At 43.1% G+C, this 21461-nt stretch overlaps 1 protein-coding gene across 4 annotated transcripts in view; it reads left to right on the top strand.

The window, feature by feature from the left end:
* Usp32 (Ubiquitin specific protease 32) overlaps positions 1 to 21461 on the top strand; it is a 186135-nt gene that overhangs the window by 17690 nt on the left and 146984 nt on the right. For all 4 annotated transcript variants that reach the window (XM_067115460.1, XM_067115461.1, XM_067115459.1 and 1 more), the window contains exon 3: positions 15366 to 15471. In XM_067115460.1, coding sequence (XP_066971561.1) covers positions 15366 to 15471 — 106 coding nt within the window. The remainder of the gene's footprint in view (positions 1 to 15365; positions 15472 to 21461) is intronic.

Below are 21461 nucleotides of genomic sequence, written 5' to 3'. Positions count from 1 at the left end.
GCTTCCATTCATCAAGGGGACTGGATGATCTCTCTTGACGTGAGAGACTCATACTTCCATGTTCCCATACATCAAGACTCGAGGAAGTACCTGAGGTTTGTGTTCAGGAAGTCTTTCAGTTTCAGGCTTTGTGTTTCGGACTGTCAGCAGCCCCACAAGTTTTTACTCATATACTCACCTTGATGACCAGGTGGCTTCACTTACTAGGAATCAACATCTCACTCTACCTGGACAACTAGCTAGTACGTTCTCCCTCGAAAGAGAGGTGCATGAAGGATTTGCTAAAAACCCTACTGTTGACACAGGACCTGGGATTATTACTTAACCTAGAGAAATGCCAACTGACTCCTTCTCGACAGATTCTTTATTTGGGAATGAGGATAGATGCTCAGAGTTTTCGGGCTTTTGCATCCCCCAGCAGAATAGAGGACTGCCTGAAGAGAGTCAGTCTCTTCCTTTCGCTCAGAGCATGTTCAGACACTCAGTGGATGAGCCTGCTAGGCATTCTGGCTTCCATGGAGCAATTCCTGAAACTGCGAAAGTTGCATATGAGACCCCTGCAATTTTTCTAAGGGTCAGTTGGGATCGGAGAATAGATCAAGATGTGTGTATTTCCGATAATGGAGGAGATCAAAGAAGACCTGCGATGGTGGAACTCTGCAGACAGGTTGGAGGAGGGAAAGTCTCTCTTCATTGTGAGCCCCATCTTAGAGTTCTTTTCCAACGCGTCAGATCTAGGTTGGGGTGCTCTCCTGGGGGGGCAAGGAAGTTTTGGGAATGTGGCCCCAACAGGAGAGAAACCTGCATATCAACTTGAAGGAGTTGAAAGCGATCCATTTAGGATTACAACACTTTGCAGAGGAGATCCGCAACAAGAAGGTGGCAATCTATGCAGACAAAACCACAGCGCTGTCATATATCAGACTTCAAGGGGGAACCCACTCATCCTCCCTCTACGGGTCAGCCAAGGATCTGCCGCTTTGGGCAGACCAAACTTGGACCCAGTTGACAACTTGTTTCATTCAAGGGAAATGCAATATGATAGCGGACAATTTGAGTCGCCACAAACAAAGCCTCCCCATGGAGTGGACTCTGGACTGTCGGGTTTGTTCCAAACTATGGAAGCTGTTGGGGGGAGCCAACACTGGATTTATTTGCAACATCCAGGAACCATTGTCTTCCTCTGTTCTGCTCCCCATTTCCAGACCCTCTAGCTTGGGTGACAGATCCTATGATGTAGAACTGGTCCAACCTGGCTGTGTATGCCTTCCCTCCGTTCAGGACGATGAAAGAAGTTCTCAAAGTTTCAGTCTCACCAAAACGTCAAAATGACCCTAGTAGCTCTGTTTTGGCCGCAGAAGGAGTGGTTCCCAGAACTTCTCAGACTCCTTGTGGACTTCCCAAGATTCCTTCCCTCCATTCCAAGTCTGCTCAGACAACCCCACTTCAGGAGGTTCCATCAGAGCGTATCCTCTCTGTCCCTGACACGGTTTCTACTATCAGCAGAATCATACAATCGAAGGGCTTTTCTAGAGCTGTGGTAGTAGCTATTGCTAGATGTAGACATAAGTCTACTGACAGAGTCTACCAGGCTAAGCAGGCAGTTTTTTTACTCTGGTGTAAAAGACACAACAGCTCGTCTTCTAAGACCACTTTAGCTCAAGTAGCAGACTTTCTGCTTTACTTAAGGACTTCTAGAGGCCTCTCTTCTTCAACTATGAGAGGGTATAGCCCTGTGCCTAAATACGGAGCTGAGCATAGACATACCAATGAACCAGGACCTCTCCGACCTGATCAAGTCATTCGACACGACCAAGAGTAAGAGGGAAGAGGCTTGTCCCTGGAACCTGGATGTAGTCCTCAAATGGCTCACAAGTCCATGTTTTGAGTCCAAGCATTCTTCCTCGCTGAGGGACCCTACTAAGAAGACACTGTTTCTAGTGTCCCTAGGTACAGCTAAAAGGGTTAGTGAAATCCACGCGGTGGATAAAAGAATCGGTTTTTCCCAAGGGAATGCAGTGTGTTCCCTCATCCTGAGTTTTCTTGCGAAGAATGAGAATCTGGCACAACCTTAGCCTCGTTCTTTTAGCATTAAAAGTTTATTGGACATTTTAGGGGCAGAAGAAGGGAGAGTTCTTTGCCCTGTGAGGGCTCTTAGGTATTATCTTCATAGGACAGAGAAGATCAGGGGACCAGCTAGTAACTTATGGTGTCTGGTGAAGAACCCCTCTAGACCTCATTTTGGAAGCACACTCCCAGATTGATGAGGATGACTTACCTGTCTTGAAGGTGAGAGCCCATGATGTGGGGGCAGTCACTTCCTTGGTAGCTTTTAAACATAATCTTTCCCTTTCCTCAATTTTGCAGTCTACATACTGGAAATGTAAGTCAGTGTTCATTATGCATTACTTGAGAGATGTAGAAACAGTGTATCAAAAATGCAGTACATTAGGACCTTTCTCCATGGCTGGTGTAGTATTTGGTGAGGAAGTGTAGGAAGCATCTTTTCCTTTATTTTGTGTCTTCACCTTGACTTAGGGTGTTGAGTCCTAGGGGAGCCTGGAGGGGTACGGTGCACTAGGAGTGCCCACCAGTTTTTAGTGTCGGGTGGTGGATATTTGTCTTTTAATTGTATGGTGTAGGTGACAGTGTTTTTTCTGCTTGTTATATTTACGGTACTGCACCCTGGGCAGGGGCAAATATTGTTTGCTTTGTTGGCGATCGGAAGTATCCTTCGTCACAAAAGCTTCTGTTAGTACTTCATCAGCAATTGGACTACTCCTTCGCTGTGTAGCACCCACTTCAGTTGAGGCGATCCTGGCTATACCGCCACACTGCTACAAGGTTGAGATGAGTGTCAGCCAGAGGCAGTATCTACCTGCAGCAGCCCTCTCACCAGGTAAGGAACAACAGGCATTGTATCAATGCTAGAACCTTTTTTCATTTTGTTCTCAAATTCATTAACCTTATTATTTTGGGGTTCATTATGTCCATGAATCCCTCTGCCTGTCAATATGGATTCAGCTAAGTAATTACTGGGTAAATTCATTTTATAAAAATGACATTTTTATGATAAAATAAAGTTTTATATATACTTACCCAGTAATTACAGATGGAGCCCTCCTGCCCTCCCCTTGCATAGACTTTTGAGCATAAACAGATTGGGCTCTTGGTTGAGTTGTTCCACCCTTACCCTGAAAGTGGGCAGGGCTAGTCACCTACATAAACAATAGAGTGTCACTACCGTGAATTTCAAAATTTAAGCTACCATCAGGTGGACACTCTTAGCTAAGTAATTACTCGGTAACCATATATAAAACTATCATAGAAATGTCATTTTTTGTTGTAATAAAATAATTGTTAAACCATGAAAATAAGTTAGTTTCATATAAGTAACTTACCAAGTGAATATATAGCTATAGTTTCAACTCGTTCAGCAGCCTAAATTTGAAAAGTCGCGGTAGCATTTCTATTGTTTTTTTCATTGGTATTATCGTCGAATTTATCCAGGATTCAGTGAAGTACTCTTGCATTTGTGTAGCCTTCAAGCTTGTTAGCTTTAGTCAGGTTTTCTAACCTTTTTTGGAGTTAATTATGTCGGACTCTAGCTCCAGTATTAGTTACTGTAGCTAAGGCTGCAAGACTAGACTCACAAAATCTACGTATGACTCACATACAATTTGTTCTAATTGCAGGAGCAAGTATGTATGAAAGATCAAACGTGTGGTAAATGCAGTGATTGGATGATAGGAAATGGAAGGTTTTGCAATCCAATCTGGATAGAACTCGATAGGGATAGGAAGAGGAAGGTGGCCGCTAGAGCCAAAAGTAGGGCTTTACATAGCCTAGAATCTAATCCTAGTAATATAGATGATATTACTATTCCTTCTTCCCCTGTTCCCATCTTGTGTATCCTATCACTAGCCCTCCTACTTTTTTACTACCTACTCCCATGCTTGGCTCCCATGCTTCCAACCCTGATCCCATTGCCAGTCTTGATTCCAGGTTCGATCATAAGTTGAACCTGTTTGTGAACACTGTGGCAGAGTTAGGGGCATCCCTGAAGGTCCTTATGGACAAAGTGCATCAAGAAAAGGGCATCCCTGACGGTCCTTATGGACAAAGTGCATCAAGAAAATGTGTTTAGTGATAAGAGTGTTGTGCAAGTGGAGGAGGTGGCTGCTCATCCCGCTGGTTCTCCTAGACAAGGGTCCCTTTCATACTCCCCTGAACCTGGGAGAAGGCATACCAGAGGTCCAAGGGAGGCCAGTGGGGTTTGCCCATGGTTAGTCGTCCCCTCAGTTGAGCCTTTCACACATACCCAGACTTCGACAGACAGCTGCTGAATAGGCATCTCAGTGAATGTGTGTCAGTTGTCTTCCGATTCCGAGAAATCCAGTCCCGACAAGAGGCACCGTTGGCATTTCCCTGATGAGTCTCACTCTCAGAATATGCAGATAACATCGTCCACTCCTCTCTGCTGCCCTGTAAGCAGTTTAAGGAACCGCCTCGCAGCCCTCAGCCATCCTAGGGCACATGGAACAGCCTGGAGAATGTTTCTCTTGATCATTCTGCTATTGATTGCTAGTATTTGGCTCCCGAGCGCCAAGGGGTGCCCATCATCTTTCGAGCGCCCTATGTCTTCTCCTGGCCCCCCAACACCAGTTTCTGAGCGCCCCTTCCCCTTCTCCCGAGCGCCCCTGCACCAGCTCCCAAACGTTCAGCGTCAGCTGCCGAACACTTGGTGCCAGCTTTCAAATGCCCAGCTCCTTCTCTTCAGCATCGAGTTCCAGCTTCGGTTTAATCTGTGCCCACTGCGGATGGTCCATCCTTGGCGCCCATTAAATGTCAGTTGGTCAATATCATAGGCTTATTACAGAAAGAAGGACTTGTCCCTGCCTCTGATCTCCTCCGATGAAGAGGAGTTAAACCAAGAGCCTGCCCCTCAGCGTATGCAGCTCTTCTTAGGTATTTCCTGGTGAGCTTCCCTTCGTTTTTCGCACCAGTTGCCCCAGTCTTGCCTGTCTTGACTTTCCTGATGAGGAACCAAACTGATGTCAGTGGTCAGCTCCCCAAGATGGTTCTTTCCTCCTCTTTAAAAAAGCCCTTAAAGAGGTTGGAGACTGGCTCTTTGCGAAGGTCTCCTTCGCCTTTCCTCCTCCTAGGTTAATGCACAGGAGATACCTGTCATACACCACTAAGGAAGCCCCTTCTTTGGGAGTCGCTGCCTCCTCTGAGGGAGACTTCTTCTCTTTCATCGACTCTGCACGACATTCAGCCTTTTCATCAGCGAAAATAAAGTTTTCCTCAACCTAATTGGATCACTTGTGAAGAACGTTTTTAAGGTATTTGAGGTATTCATTTTTCTGGACTGGACAATTGGAGCCCTCACCAAGAAGATCGAGGACTGTGCAGACTTGGCAGGAGCCTTCACTTTGAATTGGCTTGGTGTACTGTCCCGCGTGGACAAAGGCATCAGAGATGGCTCTCTGGAACTTGCAGCTCTTTTCTCTATGGGAGTCCTCAAGAGGAGAGAATTGTGGTGCTCCTTCATGACCAAAGGAGTCACTTTTACACAGAAGTCAGCTCTGCTTGTCTCTCCTTTAGACTGTCTTCACCTTTTTCCCCCAGGCCACAGTTAAGGAGATAGCTATGGGCCTTCAGAAAAACTCTACACAGGACCTTCTGACACAGTCCTCTAAACAGTCTAAAGAGCCATCCTCGTGTGGCATCAAGTCAATCTCTCCACTTCAATAACAACAGCCCTTTCCAATGTACATTTTTTGGCCAGAGCAATCAAAAGGACCTCTGCCAAACCTTCTTCCAAGAAGTGAGATACAGTCCTTTGTGCTCAAGTAGAACCAGACTTCTCCAATTTTTGGAGAGGTGGAGTGTCAGAGGAGCGGAACAGTGAAAAGTCAAGGTCCTGAAGGAGGGCTACTCCATTCCATTCAGGGAGAATCCACCTTTAACCACTGCTCCCATCATATTGACGACCTATTGAAAGGCTCCGAAAAGTATTCTCAGAGGAGGTCTCTTCCTTTGGAAGAGAGCTGTAGAGGAAGTAGAGGGTCTCATCACCAAAGGTTTTTACAACCATCTTTTCGTAGTCCCCAAGTCATCAGGGGCTTGGAAACCTGTCCTCGATGTCAGCGCTCTGAACTTCTTCATCCAGAAGAAGTAGTTCAAGATGGAGACAAACCAGTTGATACTATGATCCATTCACCAGGGCGATTGGATGGTTACCCTCGACATGCAGGATGCATACTTATATGTTTCCATCCATCCGAACTCCAGGAAGTACCTCAGGTTCGTCCTCGAGGACAGATTTTTTCAATTTCAGGCCCTGTGCTTCAGCCTCTCTACAGCTCCTCAAGTTTTCACATGAGTTTTTGCCCCTCTTGTGAAGTGGCTCCATCTTTTAGGCATCAACATTTTCCTCTACCTGGATGACTGGCTCCTCCAACCACATTTGAAGGAGAAGGGCATGAAGGACCTTCAGGAGACCCTTCTCTTAACTCAAGAACTGGGAATTCTGATCAAACTGCAGAAGTTGCAGCTGATTCCGACTCAAGAGATTCTTTATTTAGGGATGATGGTCAACTCTTGGAGTTTTCGGGTTTTTCCATTCCCCAAGAGAGTTGATTCCTGCCCTCAGACGGTCCGCAGTCTCTTGCCCTTCCATCTTGCTCCACTAATCGATGGATGAGTCTATTGGTAACTCTCACCTCCATGGAGCAAATTGTCATGTAAGGCAGACTCCATATGAGAGTTCTGCAGTTCTTTCTGAAAGCCAGCTGGAACAGGAGAACACACCTGGACTCCATTGTGTTCCCCTTCATGACAGAAATCAAATCGGACCTGCAATGGTGGCTGTCCGAAGGAGGACTTTCGGGAGGAAAGTCTCTGCTTCTTTGGAGCCCTGATCTAGACTTTTACTCAGATGCCTCAGATCTAGATTGGGGAGCCCTTCTGGGGAGCATGGAAGTTTCTGGGACGTGGTTCCCTCAACAGAAGAACATTTACATCAAAGTAAAGGAATTGAAGGTTATCATTTAGGCCTTCAATCCTTCTGGAACATGGTCGTCAACAAAACAGTAGTGGTTCATTCAGACAACACCACTGCTCTTTCCTACATCTGGAAGCAAGGCATAACTCACTCCTTCTCCCTCTGCGAGACGGAAAAGAACCTCTTACTTAGGCGGATCAGAATGGAGTGCAACTTGTCACTCGATTCATGCAAGGAAAAATTGTGTTGCTGATGAACTGAGCCGTTGCAAACAGGTCCTCCCCTGATCTGCATTGACCTTTGGAAACTGTGGGGCAGACCAACCTTGGACCTCTTCGCCACCTTCTGTTCCCCGGCCCCCAGATCCTCTGGCATGGGCAACAGACACCATGCTCCAGAGTTGGTCAAACTTAGACCTCACCGCATTCCCACCATTCAGTATGGTCAGGGAAGTGCTGAACAAATTCCAGGCACATCACAATGTGATGATGACTCTGGTTGCTCTGTTCTGGTCTCTGAAAGAGTGGTTCCCGTACCTTCTAAGTCTGTTTGTGGACTTCCCAAGGTTCTTTCCACAAAGACCATGTCTACTGAGGCTGTCTACTTAGGCAACCTCACTTCAGGAGGTTTCACCAAGGATTATCCATTCTTGCTCTGACAGGCTTCAGACTGTCCAGAGACTCTTCAGAGTGAAGGGGTTTTCAAGACCAGCTGCAGAGGCTATTGCAAGGTGTAGACATCAGTCTTCTTGCAAAGTCTACCAGACCAAGCGGGCAGTCTTCCGCAGATGGTGTAGCAGACATAACATCTCTTCTTCTAAGACATATGTGACTCAGATAGCAGATTTTTTTCTCTATGTGGATGGGTTGTAGTTTTTATTTCAGTGTAGGTGACAGCATTGTCTGGTTACTGTATCTGGTACTGCTCCCAGGGCAAGGGCACCTGTTCTTAAGCTTTGTTAGCCATCGGACATATCCTTCACTGCAAAGCTCCTACCTAAAGTAGAGAAGTCCCATGGCTCAACCCCCACACCACTACAGGTTAAGATGATCTCCAACCAGAGGCAATATTTACCTGCAGTAGCTCTCTACCAGGTAAGGAAACAACAAGCGTTGTATCAAAGCTAGCAATTTTTCTATTTCAAATTCATTACCATTACTTAATGTTTTGAAGTAGAATATGCCCATGTATCCCACCTCTTGTCAATGTGGGATTCATCAGTGTAACTACTTGGTAAGCTACTTATATGAAAATGTTATTTTCATGATAAAATTAAGTTTTATATATGACACTTACCAAGTAATTACATACCTATAGTTTCTGCAGTTTCTAATTTAAACAGCAGCTTAAGAATTGAAAATTCATGATAGTGCTCTTTTGTTTTAATGCAGGTAAGTGCCCCGTTCACTTTTGGGGAAGAATAGGTACAACGAGCTAAAGAGCTCAGTTCATTTCTGCCGTTGATGACCGAACATCGGTTGTTCAGCAGCTGTGTTTTTTAATTCAGGAGTAGTTTTACTGGATGGTTTGGTTGTCTATCGAAGGATTTGGTGAAGTATTCTTTCATTTGGTAGCCTCCGAGCTATATTTTCATAGCTTAGCTTAGCTTAGCCTTTTTCAATTTTTGGACTATTATGTCAGAATGAGTGTGACCCGTAACCGGTATTGCAGCAAAGGCTGTAATACTAGGTTGGCTTAATTTAAATATGACAAACATTCTGTTTGTTTTCACTGCCGTGGACAAGTATGTTCCCCTGACTTGACTTGCAAAGAATATAAGGATTGGGCCGTAAGTAAATGGAAAGTGTTGACCAATCATTTGGATAAATTAGAGAAAGCTAGGCTTAGGAAAGTGGCTGCTAGAGCCTCTGTGTCCTCTACCCCTAAACTGGCTTTTTCTACACCTTTGACTTCTTGTTCCCGATTCCTACTGCTCTCACTTTCCCTAAAATTCTGTTACCTGGCTCCCTTCCCTCTGAACCATTGGCTCGTAAGCGCCCTTTGGCTCGTAAGCACCCATAGGCTCACAAGTGCCAATTGGCTCATAAGTACTCTTTGGGATCTCCCTCTCCCATTGGATCCAAGCTCCCAGTGGCTCATAAACCTGCTGCAGGTTCAGTTCGCGCTGTAGCTCCAGACATCCTGTTGGCTCCCAGCTCTCCAGCATTGGGATTCGAGTCTGAGACTCCAGATTCAGACATCCCTATTGCTGCAGATCAACCTGTTTCAGCGTCTTCTGTGTCACAGATCCCCAAGGCCGTATCCTCTTCACCTGTTGCTGATCATGCGAAGTCTGCAAGTACATCAGCACCCCAAGACTTCTTTGCTTCCCATTCACCAGTGTTTGGACAACATCCTGGAGCTGTTGAAGAACCCTTGTCTTGAAACCAGAGGAAATACAGCAAGATTTGGCACTTTTCGCTGTATCTTCAGTAGAGGAGGAACCTGAACCTGAACAGCCCTCATCAGCTTACACCTCATTATTGAATTATTTTCTGTTCTGCTTCCCGACATATTTCTCCACTGTGGCCCCTTCTTCCCCAGGATCAGCGTCCTTGTTATGTCAATCCTCGAGTACCACTAGACTCCCATAGATGGCCCTCTATTTCGTCCAAGAAAGCGTTGTCAGGGATCGACTCTTGGCTATCTGAGAACAGGGAGTTGGGCAAAGCTGTACTGTATTTTGTTCTCCTTTTCGGTGTTCCAAAAGGAAATATTTATTCTATACAACTGGGGAAGCTCCTTCCTTGGGAGTTTCTTCATGTATACTGAAGAAAAGAGACAGGTGGTGTTCTTTCACCACTAAAGGAGTGACACCGTCCCAGAGATCTGCTCTTCTTTTTGCTCATCTGTACAACCAGCCTTTTTTCCTCAAATGACATTAGAGCTGGTAGCTACGGAATTGCAAAAGGCTACTCACTACTTGCTTGCGCAGTTGTCCAAGAGAACGATGGAGCCTAACCGAACACCTGCTGTTTCATTTAATCCTGGGCCTCTCTCTCCTCTCCAGCCACGGCTCTTTCAAGGTAACAGAGGAAGAGCTTCCTTGCGCCCAAGCACAAATCTGAGCTCAGTTCGCCCTATCAGCAAGAAGTCCTCTTCTAGACCAGTCTCTAGCAAGTGAGACTTCGGTCCTCCGTCTACCTGTGGGCGCCAGACTCCCACAGTTCTGGAGACAGCAAGAGGCCAGATCGATAGAACCATGGGTACTATGGGTTCTCAAGGAAGGATATGCGATTTCCTTCAAAAAAAGGAAGTTGCAGCTCTTCTCCACAAGAGAGCTATAGAAGAGGTAGAAGACTTATCATTGGGGGTGTGTTTTGCAATTGCCTCTTTGTAGTCCCCAAAACCTCTGGGGGTTGGGGCCAGTCGTGGATGTAAGTGGTCTGAATGTCCAAACCATGAAGTTCAGGATGCAGATGAACAGCTCAGTTCTTGCTGCAATTTCCCAAGAAGATTGGATGGTCTCGATAGACATGAGAAATGCTTACTTCCATACCCCAGTATACCGGGATTCCAGGAAATTCCTGTGATTCGCTCTCAGGACAAAGTTTTCCAATTTCAGGCTCTATGCTCCGGGTTGTCAACAGCCCCTCAAGTCTTCCCTAGGGGTAATGGACGTGAAGGTTTGTCGATGACTAACCCTATGTTCTTCATCCCAGAAGAAGTGCATGGGGGACCCTCTCAGAACCCTTCAGTTACTGGGCAGGAAAAGTCCCAACAAGTCCCTTCTCAGATGACAGTCTATTTGGGGATGAAGATAGACTCTCGGATTTTTCGAGTTTGTCCATTAGAGAAGAAAATACTATCATGCACCCAAAGAAGTCCATCATTTTCTGAGTCTTCAGACCTGCTCAGCCAATGACTGGATGAGCCTGCTATGGACTCTCCCCTCCATAGAGATGTTCGTTCCTTTGGGGATACTGCATGCAAGGCCATTGCAGTTGTTTCTGAAGGTCAGTTGGAACAAGAAGATTCTTTCAGATTCCTTCATATTCCCCATCACACAGGAAATAAAAGATCTTCAGTGGTGGCTCATAGAAGGAAGGTTCCATTCACAGAAGTCCCTATTTCATCCGAACCCGAACCTCTCATTATTCTCTGATACATCGGACCTAGGTTGGGGAGCAACACTAGGACGATTGGAAGTGTCAGGGAAGTGGTCCCTTTGAAAGAGGAAACTCCACATAAATCTGTAGGAGTTGAAAGAGATTCACCTGACTCTTCAACATTTTGCTGCAGTAACTTGAGTCTCAGTGATTGCAGTTCTTTCTTACAACACGACGGCTCTGGCTTATATTCGAAACCAAAGAGGCACTCACTCTCTGTCACTGTGTGAGTTAGCCAAGGATCTCTTTCTTTGGGCACACAACAACAATACACAGATTCTCACCTACTGTGTTCAAGGCAAGTTAAGTGTATTAGTGGATAAATTGAGCTGTTGCGAATGGGTTCTGCCCATGGAATGGTCGCTGAATCCACAGGTGTGCACCGACCTGTTGAAACAATGGGAACACTGTCGATAGACTTGTTTGCAACATCCAGGATCCATCGCCTCCCCCTGTATTGCTATCTGGTGCCGGACCCTCAGACTTGGGCAACGGAGGCAAAGCTTCAGGATTGGTCACACCTGGAAATGTATGCCTTCCCTCCATTCAGTCTAGTAAGAGACATGATCAACAAATTTAAGACTTCTCATCATGCATCGATGATCCTAGTAGCTTCCTTTAAGCCTCAAAAGGAGTGGTTTCCATACCTTCTGGAACTTATGTCGGACTTTCCGCGGCTCTCCCACAGGGAAAGATCTTCTCAGACAACCTCACTTCAACAGATATCATCAAGGTTCATCCACTCTCACTCTGACAGGCTTTAAACTGTCAGGAAACTTGTTAGAGTGAAAGGATTTTCAAGAAAAGTTGCAAATGCTATCGCAAAATGTAGATGCAACTCTTCTTCAAAGCACTACCAGGCTAAGAGGGCAGGTTTTAGGAGATGGGGTAAAGAACGTAGCATCTCGTCTTCTACCTCTGTAGCCCAACTAGCCGAATTTTTACTTTACCCAGGATCTTCGAGAGGCCTTTCAGTGTCTATGGTAAAGGGTTACAGATCCATGCTGAACTTAGTATTCAAGCATAGAGGTGTGAACATTTCCTCAGACCTGGACATTTCAGACTTAGTCAAGTCTTTTGACACCAGGAAACGGATGTCTCAGCAGCCAGTGTCTTGGAACCCAGACGTAGTCCTACGTTGGTTGTCACGCCCTCCTTTTGAACCTGTGCAGATGTCCTCCTTTAGGGATCTGTCTAGAAAGACACTTTTCTTAATTGCTTTAGCTGCAGCGAAAGAGTCAGCGAGTTACAAGCCCTGGACAAACAAGTTGTTTTTTCACAAGAGACAGCTATTTGTTCATATATTTTAGGCTTAGCCAAAAACAAGTACCCTTCTTAACCCTTGGCCTCATTCTTTTTCAGTCCAGAGTCTTGCAGAACTGATAGGACCATCTGAACAAGAGAGAGTGTTATGCTCAGTGAGATCATTAAGATTTTACATCGAGAGACCCAAGAATATCAGACGGAATTCTCGTAACCTCTGGTGTTCTGTCAAGAGCCCCTTACATCCTCTCTCCAAGAATGCTATCTCTTTCTTTATGGGAGACATTATTGTAGAGTCTCACTTGGGAATTCAGGAGAATAATTTAGCATTGTTAAAGGTAAAAGCATACGAAGTACGGGCAGTAGCCACTTCGTTGGCTTTTTAACGCAATCCCTCTGTAGCTACCATAATCCAATTAACTTATTAGAAGTGTCGCTCGGTCTTCGCAAACTATTATCTGCATGACATTGAAACTGCGTTTGAGGACTACAGTACACTGGGTCCATTCTCCGCAGCTGGCGTGGCACTAGGGAATGAGGGGTAGGAGTGATCCTCCTATTTCTCTGTCTCCTAGCCTTGATTAAGGTGGTTGAGTTTTTGGGAAGCCAGGGGTACTTAGTACCTGGAGTACCCTCCAACCTTCATTTTTAATGGATGGGTAATATATGTTTTTTAAATGGTGTACAGGTAATATAATTTTATGGTCGTATGTCAGTCGATGTCAATTTTTCACCCAGGGCAAGGGCAATTGTTGTGTTTAAGCTTTGTTGGCAGCTGTGATGAAGGAACATTTTTTGTCAGTTGATCTAAAACCACTAGACATGCCTCTGCCTTACTCTTAGGCAGGAAGTCCTGCTTTCCCTTTAGTCTGGCTAGGTACAGTAGAGCCCCGGTCCTCGACGTTAATCTGTTCCAGAAGAAGTGTCGAGATTCGATTTAGTCGAATTCTGAAGCAATTTCTCCCATAAGAAATAACTGAAAATGGATTAATCCATTCCTGACCACTAGTCATTATCCTAACCTTGCCTTTTTATACAAACATTACACAAATTACAATTAAATAAGTTCAGAGGTAAATAACTTCCGGTATCAGAAGCACTTTTTACATTTTTAAATGCATACTGTATCAAAAAATTGGCCTACGACCAATGTGGCTGTATACCGATGGTAGACCGAGAGCCATAGGCTAGGCTAGTTAGCCTGTAGGCACTACCAGAATGTACTGTAACGGGTACACACAAAAACTGTTGTTAATAATAATAACATTGAAAAACAAGCCTGATTATTACAGTAAATTAATAATACAGTATTTACGTGTGGGAAGAACGCCACCAACAACACCAACTAGCAGCAGCCGACAAACTTTTTCTTTTTTACAAACATCATATGATTCGTCAGGTCAGATTCCGTATTGTTGTTCGAGCTCCGACACAAAATTTACTCGACATTTAACGTCGAAATCCGATTATGTCATTACAAACATCATATGATTCATCGGGTCAGATTCCAGTTTGTTGTTCGAGCTCCGATGCAAAATTTACTCGACATTTAACATCGAAATCCGATTATGTCAGGTTCTGGTACGGTCGAGGATCGGGGTTCTACTGTAGTTGGATTTCCTCTTATGACTCAAATTGCAACCAGCCTCCTTTGGAGTCTGTCTAAGCTTCATCTGCAGCCTTGAGCAAGGCTCATTTCAGCAACCCATGGGATGTGCATTTTCTTTGTCTTCCCAGCCTGGTCCATGACATCTTGGCTCCTTTCCTGGTGACCGGTTTTCCACTGAGTTACCATATCCACCTCTGCCTAGCTCATCTCCTGCTCCCCTGGTATTTATTGCATTATGGTACAATAACTCTGCTGTCCTATCTTGTTTAAAGCTCAGCTCTTCTCATGGTGAGCTTTGCTCAACTTTTGAGTGCAAATGCTGCACCTCTAGTTCCTGGACCATCTGCAGCAGTTGTCTATCCTCACATAATGGAGCCACAGCCGTAGCTCCCACCATTGCTCCTAATGTTTGACCTGTTCCTTCCAATGCTCCTACAATGTGGACATCCCACTCCCAGGACCAAGTAACTGTCAGTTACTGTTGCCTTCATTTCCCACCATGATGACTGTTTTGGCTCAGATTCATCCCCCTCTTTGTGGGGATTGTAAGGTTGTTGTCAAGGTGTGGAGTATTGAGATTATGTACTACAGATTCCTATGCACATAGGGCTTGCAGCTCTCACAGGGGTAGATGACAGTTGCTCGAGGCTGTGTGATGTTGACCCTAGTCACATAGGCCTTAGGGACTTACAGTGTACTGAGAATTCCATTGCGTCGACTGACTTCTCACAGGGCTGAAAGCATTTCCCCCTGCCAGGCCACTGACCTGCAGCCTTTTTGCAGACCAAGTTCAGGAATTGGCACTTTTATTTTCTTATCATTCCTTGAGTTAATCCTGTCTCCTCCGTCAAGTAAGAGAAAGGGATCCTGGTCCCTTATAGCCAGTTTGGCATCAGCTGCCTCAGATTGGCAGCTGGCTGATCATGAGCCCTTGCCATCTTATACAACTTCCCTGATGATACCAACCATGCTTTCTGTCCTTGGCAAAGCTTTGCAAGTTGAAGGTTACAGGTTCCATTGACCTCTTTCTTTTCACAGAGTCCCTAGTAAAGGATCTTAGGGACAAACTACTGTCTTCAGTCATGAGGGCTGTCTTTTAATTTATATTTGCTTGAAGAATATAACAGATTTGGTACACATAATTTTTGTATAACAGCTGTCATGTCTCACCCCAATTTAAAAGGCATAAGATATTAGTATTAAATGTTATGTACTCAGCATACTAGTGCTAATGTTGTGAAGAGTAAACACGTATTGTGTACTAACAAGCCCTCCTAGTCCATTTCGGAATATGTGAGAGAATTGCATTTCATATTAGTGTTTTATTAGGTAATATTTTGTAGATTGTTTCATATCTCTCTTCATTTTTCCCCAGTTAATATTTTTGGCATGTGGAGGAACTGTGAAAGGCATAACATTCAAGGATCTACTATGCAGTTTGGTTCTTCTGACTCGAGGAAATCGGGAGGAGAAAGTTAAATGTAAGTTCCAACAGTACTGGTTTTATAGTTGTATTGGTATATAGTTATTTATTTGTAATTATTAATATTATTTTTTTGACAGCAGGACTGCACAGTCATATTTACAGAACCATGAATGCCAATAATTTGTTTAACAGGCTTATAACAAACAGAAGGGCCCATGTATGAAAGAAATAGTATGCAGCAAAAAGAGGTAGAGACTATACAAGTAACTGATTAAACACACCAATGAAAATTTATGTAAGTAACTTGCCAAGTAATTACATAGCTAAATATTCTATCTCGCGCAGCAACTTTTTGAATTTCGAGGTAGTGCTTTTTAATTGTTTTACCTAGATGACAGCCCCGCCCTTTATGTGAAAGTAGGAACAACACGGCAGCCTGTTGCCAATTCATTTCTGCCGCCGTGGTGTCAACATCACGGCCATTTGCAGCAGCTTTGATTGGATTTGCAGTCGTTATTTCATACTTTCAGTGAAGTACACTGTTTTGTTTTGGTTAGTGCAGACTATAGTTAGTCTTTCGTTAGAATTTGGACCAGCTTTTCTCATTTATGTCAGATTCTAGTAGTTCTAGTGTTCACTGTTGCAGCAGCATAGGCTGTAAGGCTAGGTTACTTAAAGCATGCTTCAATTCTCTTGCGGTCTGCACGAGTTGTAAGAGACAAGTTTGCAGTGTTGATAAAACCTGTATTAAATGGGAAATTTTTACTCTCATTTAGGCAAGTTAGTGAAAGACAGAAAGAGGAAGGCGGCTTATAGAGCCCAGAAATTCTCTCTTAGCTCAGAGGCTACACCTAGGCCTAGCTTAGAGGTTAGCCCTGTTATTCCCCCTTCGTCTCCTATTCCTACTTTCTTTCCTGATACTGGCCGTCCTACTGCACATCCTTGTATTCCCATGCCTGGCTCCCTTGCTTCCCATCCTAATACCATTGCCAATCTCAAAACTAGAATTGATAAGAAAATTAATTTAGTTGTTGGGGCTGTGACTGTATTGGGGAATTCTGTTCAAGGGATTTTACAGAAACTGTCTTCAGTGAAAGTACAAAGTGATAGTGTAGTGCAAGTGGAGGAGGCTCCTTCTCGTCCCGTCGGCTCTCCTAGACCAAGGTCACTGTCTTGCTCCCCCACACCAGGGAGAAGACATACCAAAAGTCCAAGGGAGGCCGAGGGGGTTTGCCCACAGGTAGTCGTCCCCTCAACCACACATGTTGTACGGTCTCGGGTGTCAGTAGAGAGCCATTGGAAAGGCTTGTCCGGGAGTGTGCATGGCTTGTCTTCAAGCTCTTCCAATGATGGCGGTGAGGACAGGAAGTGCCCTTCACGTTACCTAAACTCTTCCCGTCCTCTCAAGTGCTCTGCAGCAAACCGCACTCAGAGTCCGAATCCGATGGGAAACCCAGTGCCTGTTACGAAGTATAAGCATTCTCTTCGCAGTCCCAGGCCTTCATGCAGTTACATAACAGACCCTCACATGTCCACTTCGGTCCATCAGCACCCTCTGTCCACTTTGGTAGATCTGGAGTCCGTCTCCCCTGTCTGCTTGTCTTCTGTCTGAAAGTGTCCACAACTGTCCGCGTGGGACTGCCTGGAGGACGACTCACTTGTCCGCCCAACTTTTGTCCACCAGTGTCCACAGCTGTCCGGGTGGGACCGTCCAGAGAATGTCTCACCTGTCCGCTCAACTTTTGTCCACAAATGCTCACGCTCGGCTCCCAAGCACCCAACTTCCAGACATTCCAAGTTGTCCAAGTCGCCTTCTGAGCTTCCAGTGCCAGCTACCAAGCACCTGAAGCCAGCTCCTGAAAGCCTAGCAACCGCTCCCAGACACCCATTGGCTTCATCATCACAGGGACTGCTTCCCCCTTCTCCAGTCAGACCTTTACCTTTATCTGTGGACCCTGGTGAACCTGCTCTGGCTCCGATTAAACTTCAGTTGGTGCAAATTACAGACCTTTTGAAAGCTTCTACTGTTCCTAAGCCTGTCCAGGATGACATCCTGTCTCTGATCTCTTCGGATAAAGAGATTGAACAAGATCTTGCGGCTCCTTCAGCGTTTACTGCTTTATTGAGGTACAGTAAACCCCCGTATTCATGGTGATGCATTCCAGATCCCCCCCCCCACATGCAAATAGTTAAAAAATCCGAGAATATTTAGAACCTCCCTCTAAAACTGCTTATAACTCCCTATCTTGAAAGTTCAAATACCAAATGTTTACTTAAAGTATCATCCTACATCAAATATACCGTAAATTATTATCCTATTACTGTATTACTCTTTGAAATTATATTATGGATATAATTTTAAAGTCACCTTAAACATTAGTATCCTGAAAAATATATACATACACCCTTCCAGCAAAAACAGAGAGAGAGAGAGAGAGAGAGAGAGAGAGAGAAGAGAGAGAGAGAGAGAGAGAGAGAAACCAGAGAGAGAGAGAGAGAGAGAGAGAGAGAGAGAGAGAGGAGTTACCACTACAATAAATTCAGCCAGCCTTGTACTGGCAGGGCAAAAGAGAGAGAGAGAGAGAGAATTTATCTCTTTAATCTGTTGAGGAATGTTAATCCATTTCTCTTTACAAAATTTGTTTGTTTTTGTCTTCCAAAGATGTATTAACTACACATTTTTAAAACATTATGAACACACACACACACACACGCACAAACAGTGTGCATATGTGGTAATACCAGTTGGTTAAAAAGATTCAAATTAGCAGTACCTATTCCTGAGAGAGAGAGAGAGAGAGAGAGAGAAGGACTGAACTAAGTATCTGTATATCTATCTATTTATTTCTCACATTCTACCCTTTGGTGAGAGAGAGAGAGAAAGGAAGAAAAAAAGAGAAATTGATATGATCACGTTGTGGCAACATCTACCCTTTGGTCTGAGCTCCAAGACTCGGGAAAAGATCGGGGTTGAAATTTGTTTGTATAAAATTTTTCATAACTTACTATAGATATGCATAAATGTTGTAATTACAGTATACAATATTATTATTATATTATTATTATTATTATTATTATTATTATTATTATTATTATTATTATTATTATTATTATTATTATTAATTTATCATACAAAACACTTAAACATACTGTAAAAATTCTATCTTTTCCTGAGAGAGAGAGAGAGAGAGAGAGAGAGATTTTCAGTATATCCTTCGTGGTATTTGACCACTAAGTCAGCAACACTGACCACCCAACCCATGCTGTCAGGTTACTTGACATATTTAACACGTTCACCCTCCCCCTCTCTCCAAGTCTTACAGCAAAAGATTAGGGGTCAATATTGTATTCCTTTAAAATTTTACATAATTTATTAATTTATAAAATAGAATCTTACTAATTCACTATAGTATTTTCTTTAATGAATTGATATTATTGCTGTTTACATTATTAATATTATTTGAAAATTAGTAAATCATTTATTTATCATACAAAAATAAACATACATCTCAGTAAGAGAGAGAGAGAGAGAGAGAATAATTATTTTTATTATTTGCTATTATTTAATATATTAAACTTAATATTAACCCATTCCTGTCCAATTGACGTAATATTACGCAATAACCCCCTACCCCCTTCTTTTCTGACTGACGTAATTTTACGTAAAATTTACCGACATTTTTGCATGCGTGTGGTAGGGGTAAATTTTTTATTTTCGGACAGTTGGTGGTTTCCATAGGCTAAAGCATACCTTGGACCGTGTAACTCAGGCATCGATCGCCAGGCAAGCAGTCCCTATACTGCGCATGCACAATTCCCTGGCATAGTAAATTTCTCACAATGAAATCAGCTGATCCTACCCACGTTTCTCTCTGGTATCTTACATTTTTTTTATAAAATGTAGGATTACATTATTGGAAACACTCTGTTTCAGTATCCTCTATTTTCTATAAATTTTTAGTTCCTCTACTGTGCATGCGCAAATCCATGGCGTTGTAAAATTCTCACAATGACATCAGCTGATCGCACCCACGCAGGCCTGGCAGGCCACACTTCTGTCAGAGACCATGCGTGCGAGGTTGGGTAAACACGTGTGGCTGTTTACATACAGCGGCGTCAATCGAGAACAGTTTCAACATGCTTTCGCAAAGTTTTTACGGTAAAACTAGCGGAAAACGCGTTAGTGCATCACATAAGAGCCGTCTGGATTTTAGGCAGGGCTCTGAATCTCATTTTTCATTATCATATATATCGATATTTAGAGAATTTTGTTGGCTTTCTCATAAAAAATAATTCATTCATCTAACTGTTATAGCTTTTGAGCTCTGACGATAATGTTGACAACGGTAACATTTTTTTTTTCGTTTCGAACAGCTTATAACGTCAAAATGAAACTGTTGCTGTTACCAAAGCCATTTTTCTTGACTCTCACTTTATTCCTCAACCTTTCCTCTATATTTTTGTATATTTACAAAGTAATTTCTATGAAAAAATCCGAGCTAGGGCTCTTCAAAAAAATGTCTAGCGATAATTCTCACATATGCGGGCAGAGGCTCAGTTTCTTACCCACTTTTCTATCAATTTTTCACCAACTGGACTTATTTTCGTTTTTCATTGTTTTATATGTTTTTGAGCGATATTTAGAGAATTTTTTTTTCGTTTGATGGCTTTCTCAAAAAGAATAATTCATTTTCTTGACTTTCCCTTTATTCTAACTGTTCCTCTATAGTTTTCTATGAAAAATAACCAGCTCTTCAAAAACATTTTTCTAGAACAATAATGTTTCTCACCCTTTTTCTATCAATTTTTTGACCAACTGGACTTATTCGGTAACTATTTTTTTATTGGCTTTCTCATAAAGAATCAATTATAATGTCAAAATGAAACTGTTGTCGATCAATATAACCAAAGCCATTTTTTTTTTCATGACTTTCCCTTTATTCTTCAACTTTTCCTCTACTTTTTGTATATTTACAAAGTAATTTCTATGAAAAATAACCGAGATAGGGCTCTTCAAAAAAAAATTTTTTAGCGATAATTCTCACCATAGGCCGGGCAGAGCGCTCTGTTTCTCACCCCTCTTTTCTATCAATTTTTCACCAACTGGACTTATTCGTTTTCCATTGTTTTATATGTCAATATTTAGGGAATTTTATTGGCTTTCTCATTAAAAAATAATTCATTAAATCTGACTTTCATAGTTTTTGGGTTACTGAACAAAAATATAAAAATAAGTAAAGAATTTTTTTTTTTTAAATAACTCACATTTTTTCGTATTTAGAGGGCTGGGACTCTTATTCTGACTATTCCACCATAAAATATAAACATTTAGAAAAAAAGGACAGCAAAATGAACGTTGTTGGCATAAAATTTCTATTTTTGCTGAATTTTCGAAATAATTATTTTTTCGCACTGTCGAGCGCTCCCAGACACATCGGGGCTCATGTACCCTCAGTGATGTGATAACTATACAGATATGAAAGGGTTAATATTTGAAAATTAGTATTGTAAATCATTATTTTATCATACAATGTATATGTTGCTACAGTACAGTATTTAGTCGTGAAAGTAATATGAAAATACAGAGTATTGCTCTACGAAAAATTCCACGAATTGGTGAGTTTCCCATGAATAATTTATAGATAGGTTCCACAGAAAATTTCGCGAATCACTGAGTCCGCGAATTGTGAGAACACAAATGTCAGGGGTTTACTGTATTTGATGGTAAACTTTCCCTTCTTCTTCGTCCCAGCTGCCCCATCTTCACCAGCCTCAACTTTCTTAATGAGGAATCAGTCAGATGACTCTGCTCGTCTCCCAAGATGGTTCTTTCTTCTTCCTCTAGGAAGGCTTTTAAAGAAATGGAGGACTGGCTGTCCTCCAAGAGAGACCAGGGGAAAGCATTCTTTGCTTTTCCTCCTTCTAGATTGATCTGCAAGAGGTACCAGTATTATGCAATTGGGGAAGCTCCTTCACTGGGAGTCTCTGCCTCCTCCCAATGGGACTTCTCTGGTTTGATAGACTTGTCTCATTGCTTGGCTTTTG

The sequence above is a fragment of the Macrobrachium rosenbergii genome, chromosome 13 (genome assembly GCF_040412425.1).
Source record: "Macrobrachium rosenbergii isolate ZJJX-2024 chromosome 13, ASM4041242v1, whole genome shotgun sequence".
Classification (NCBI taxonomy): Eukaryota; Metazoa; Arthropoda; class Malacostraca; order Decapoda; family Palaemonidae; genus Macrobrachium; species Macrobrachium rosenbergii.
Note: the sequence above shows the minus strand (reverse complement) of the source record. Positions and strands in the feature narration are given on the sequence as shown.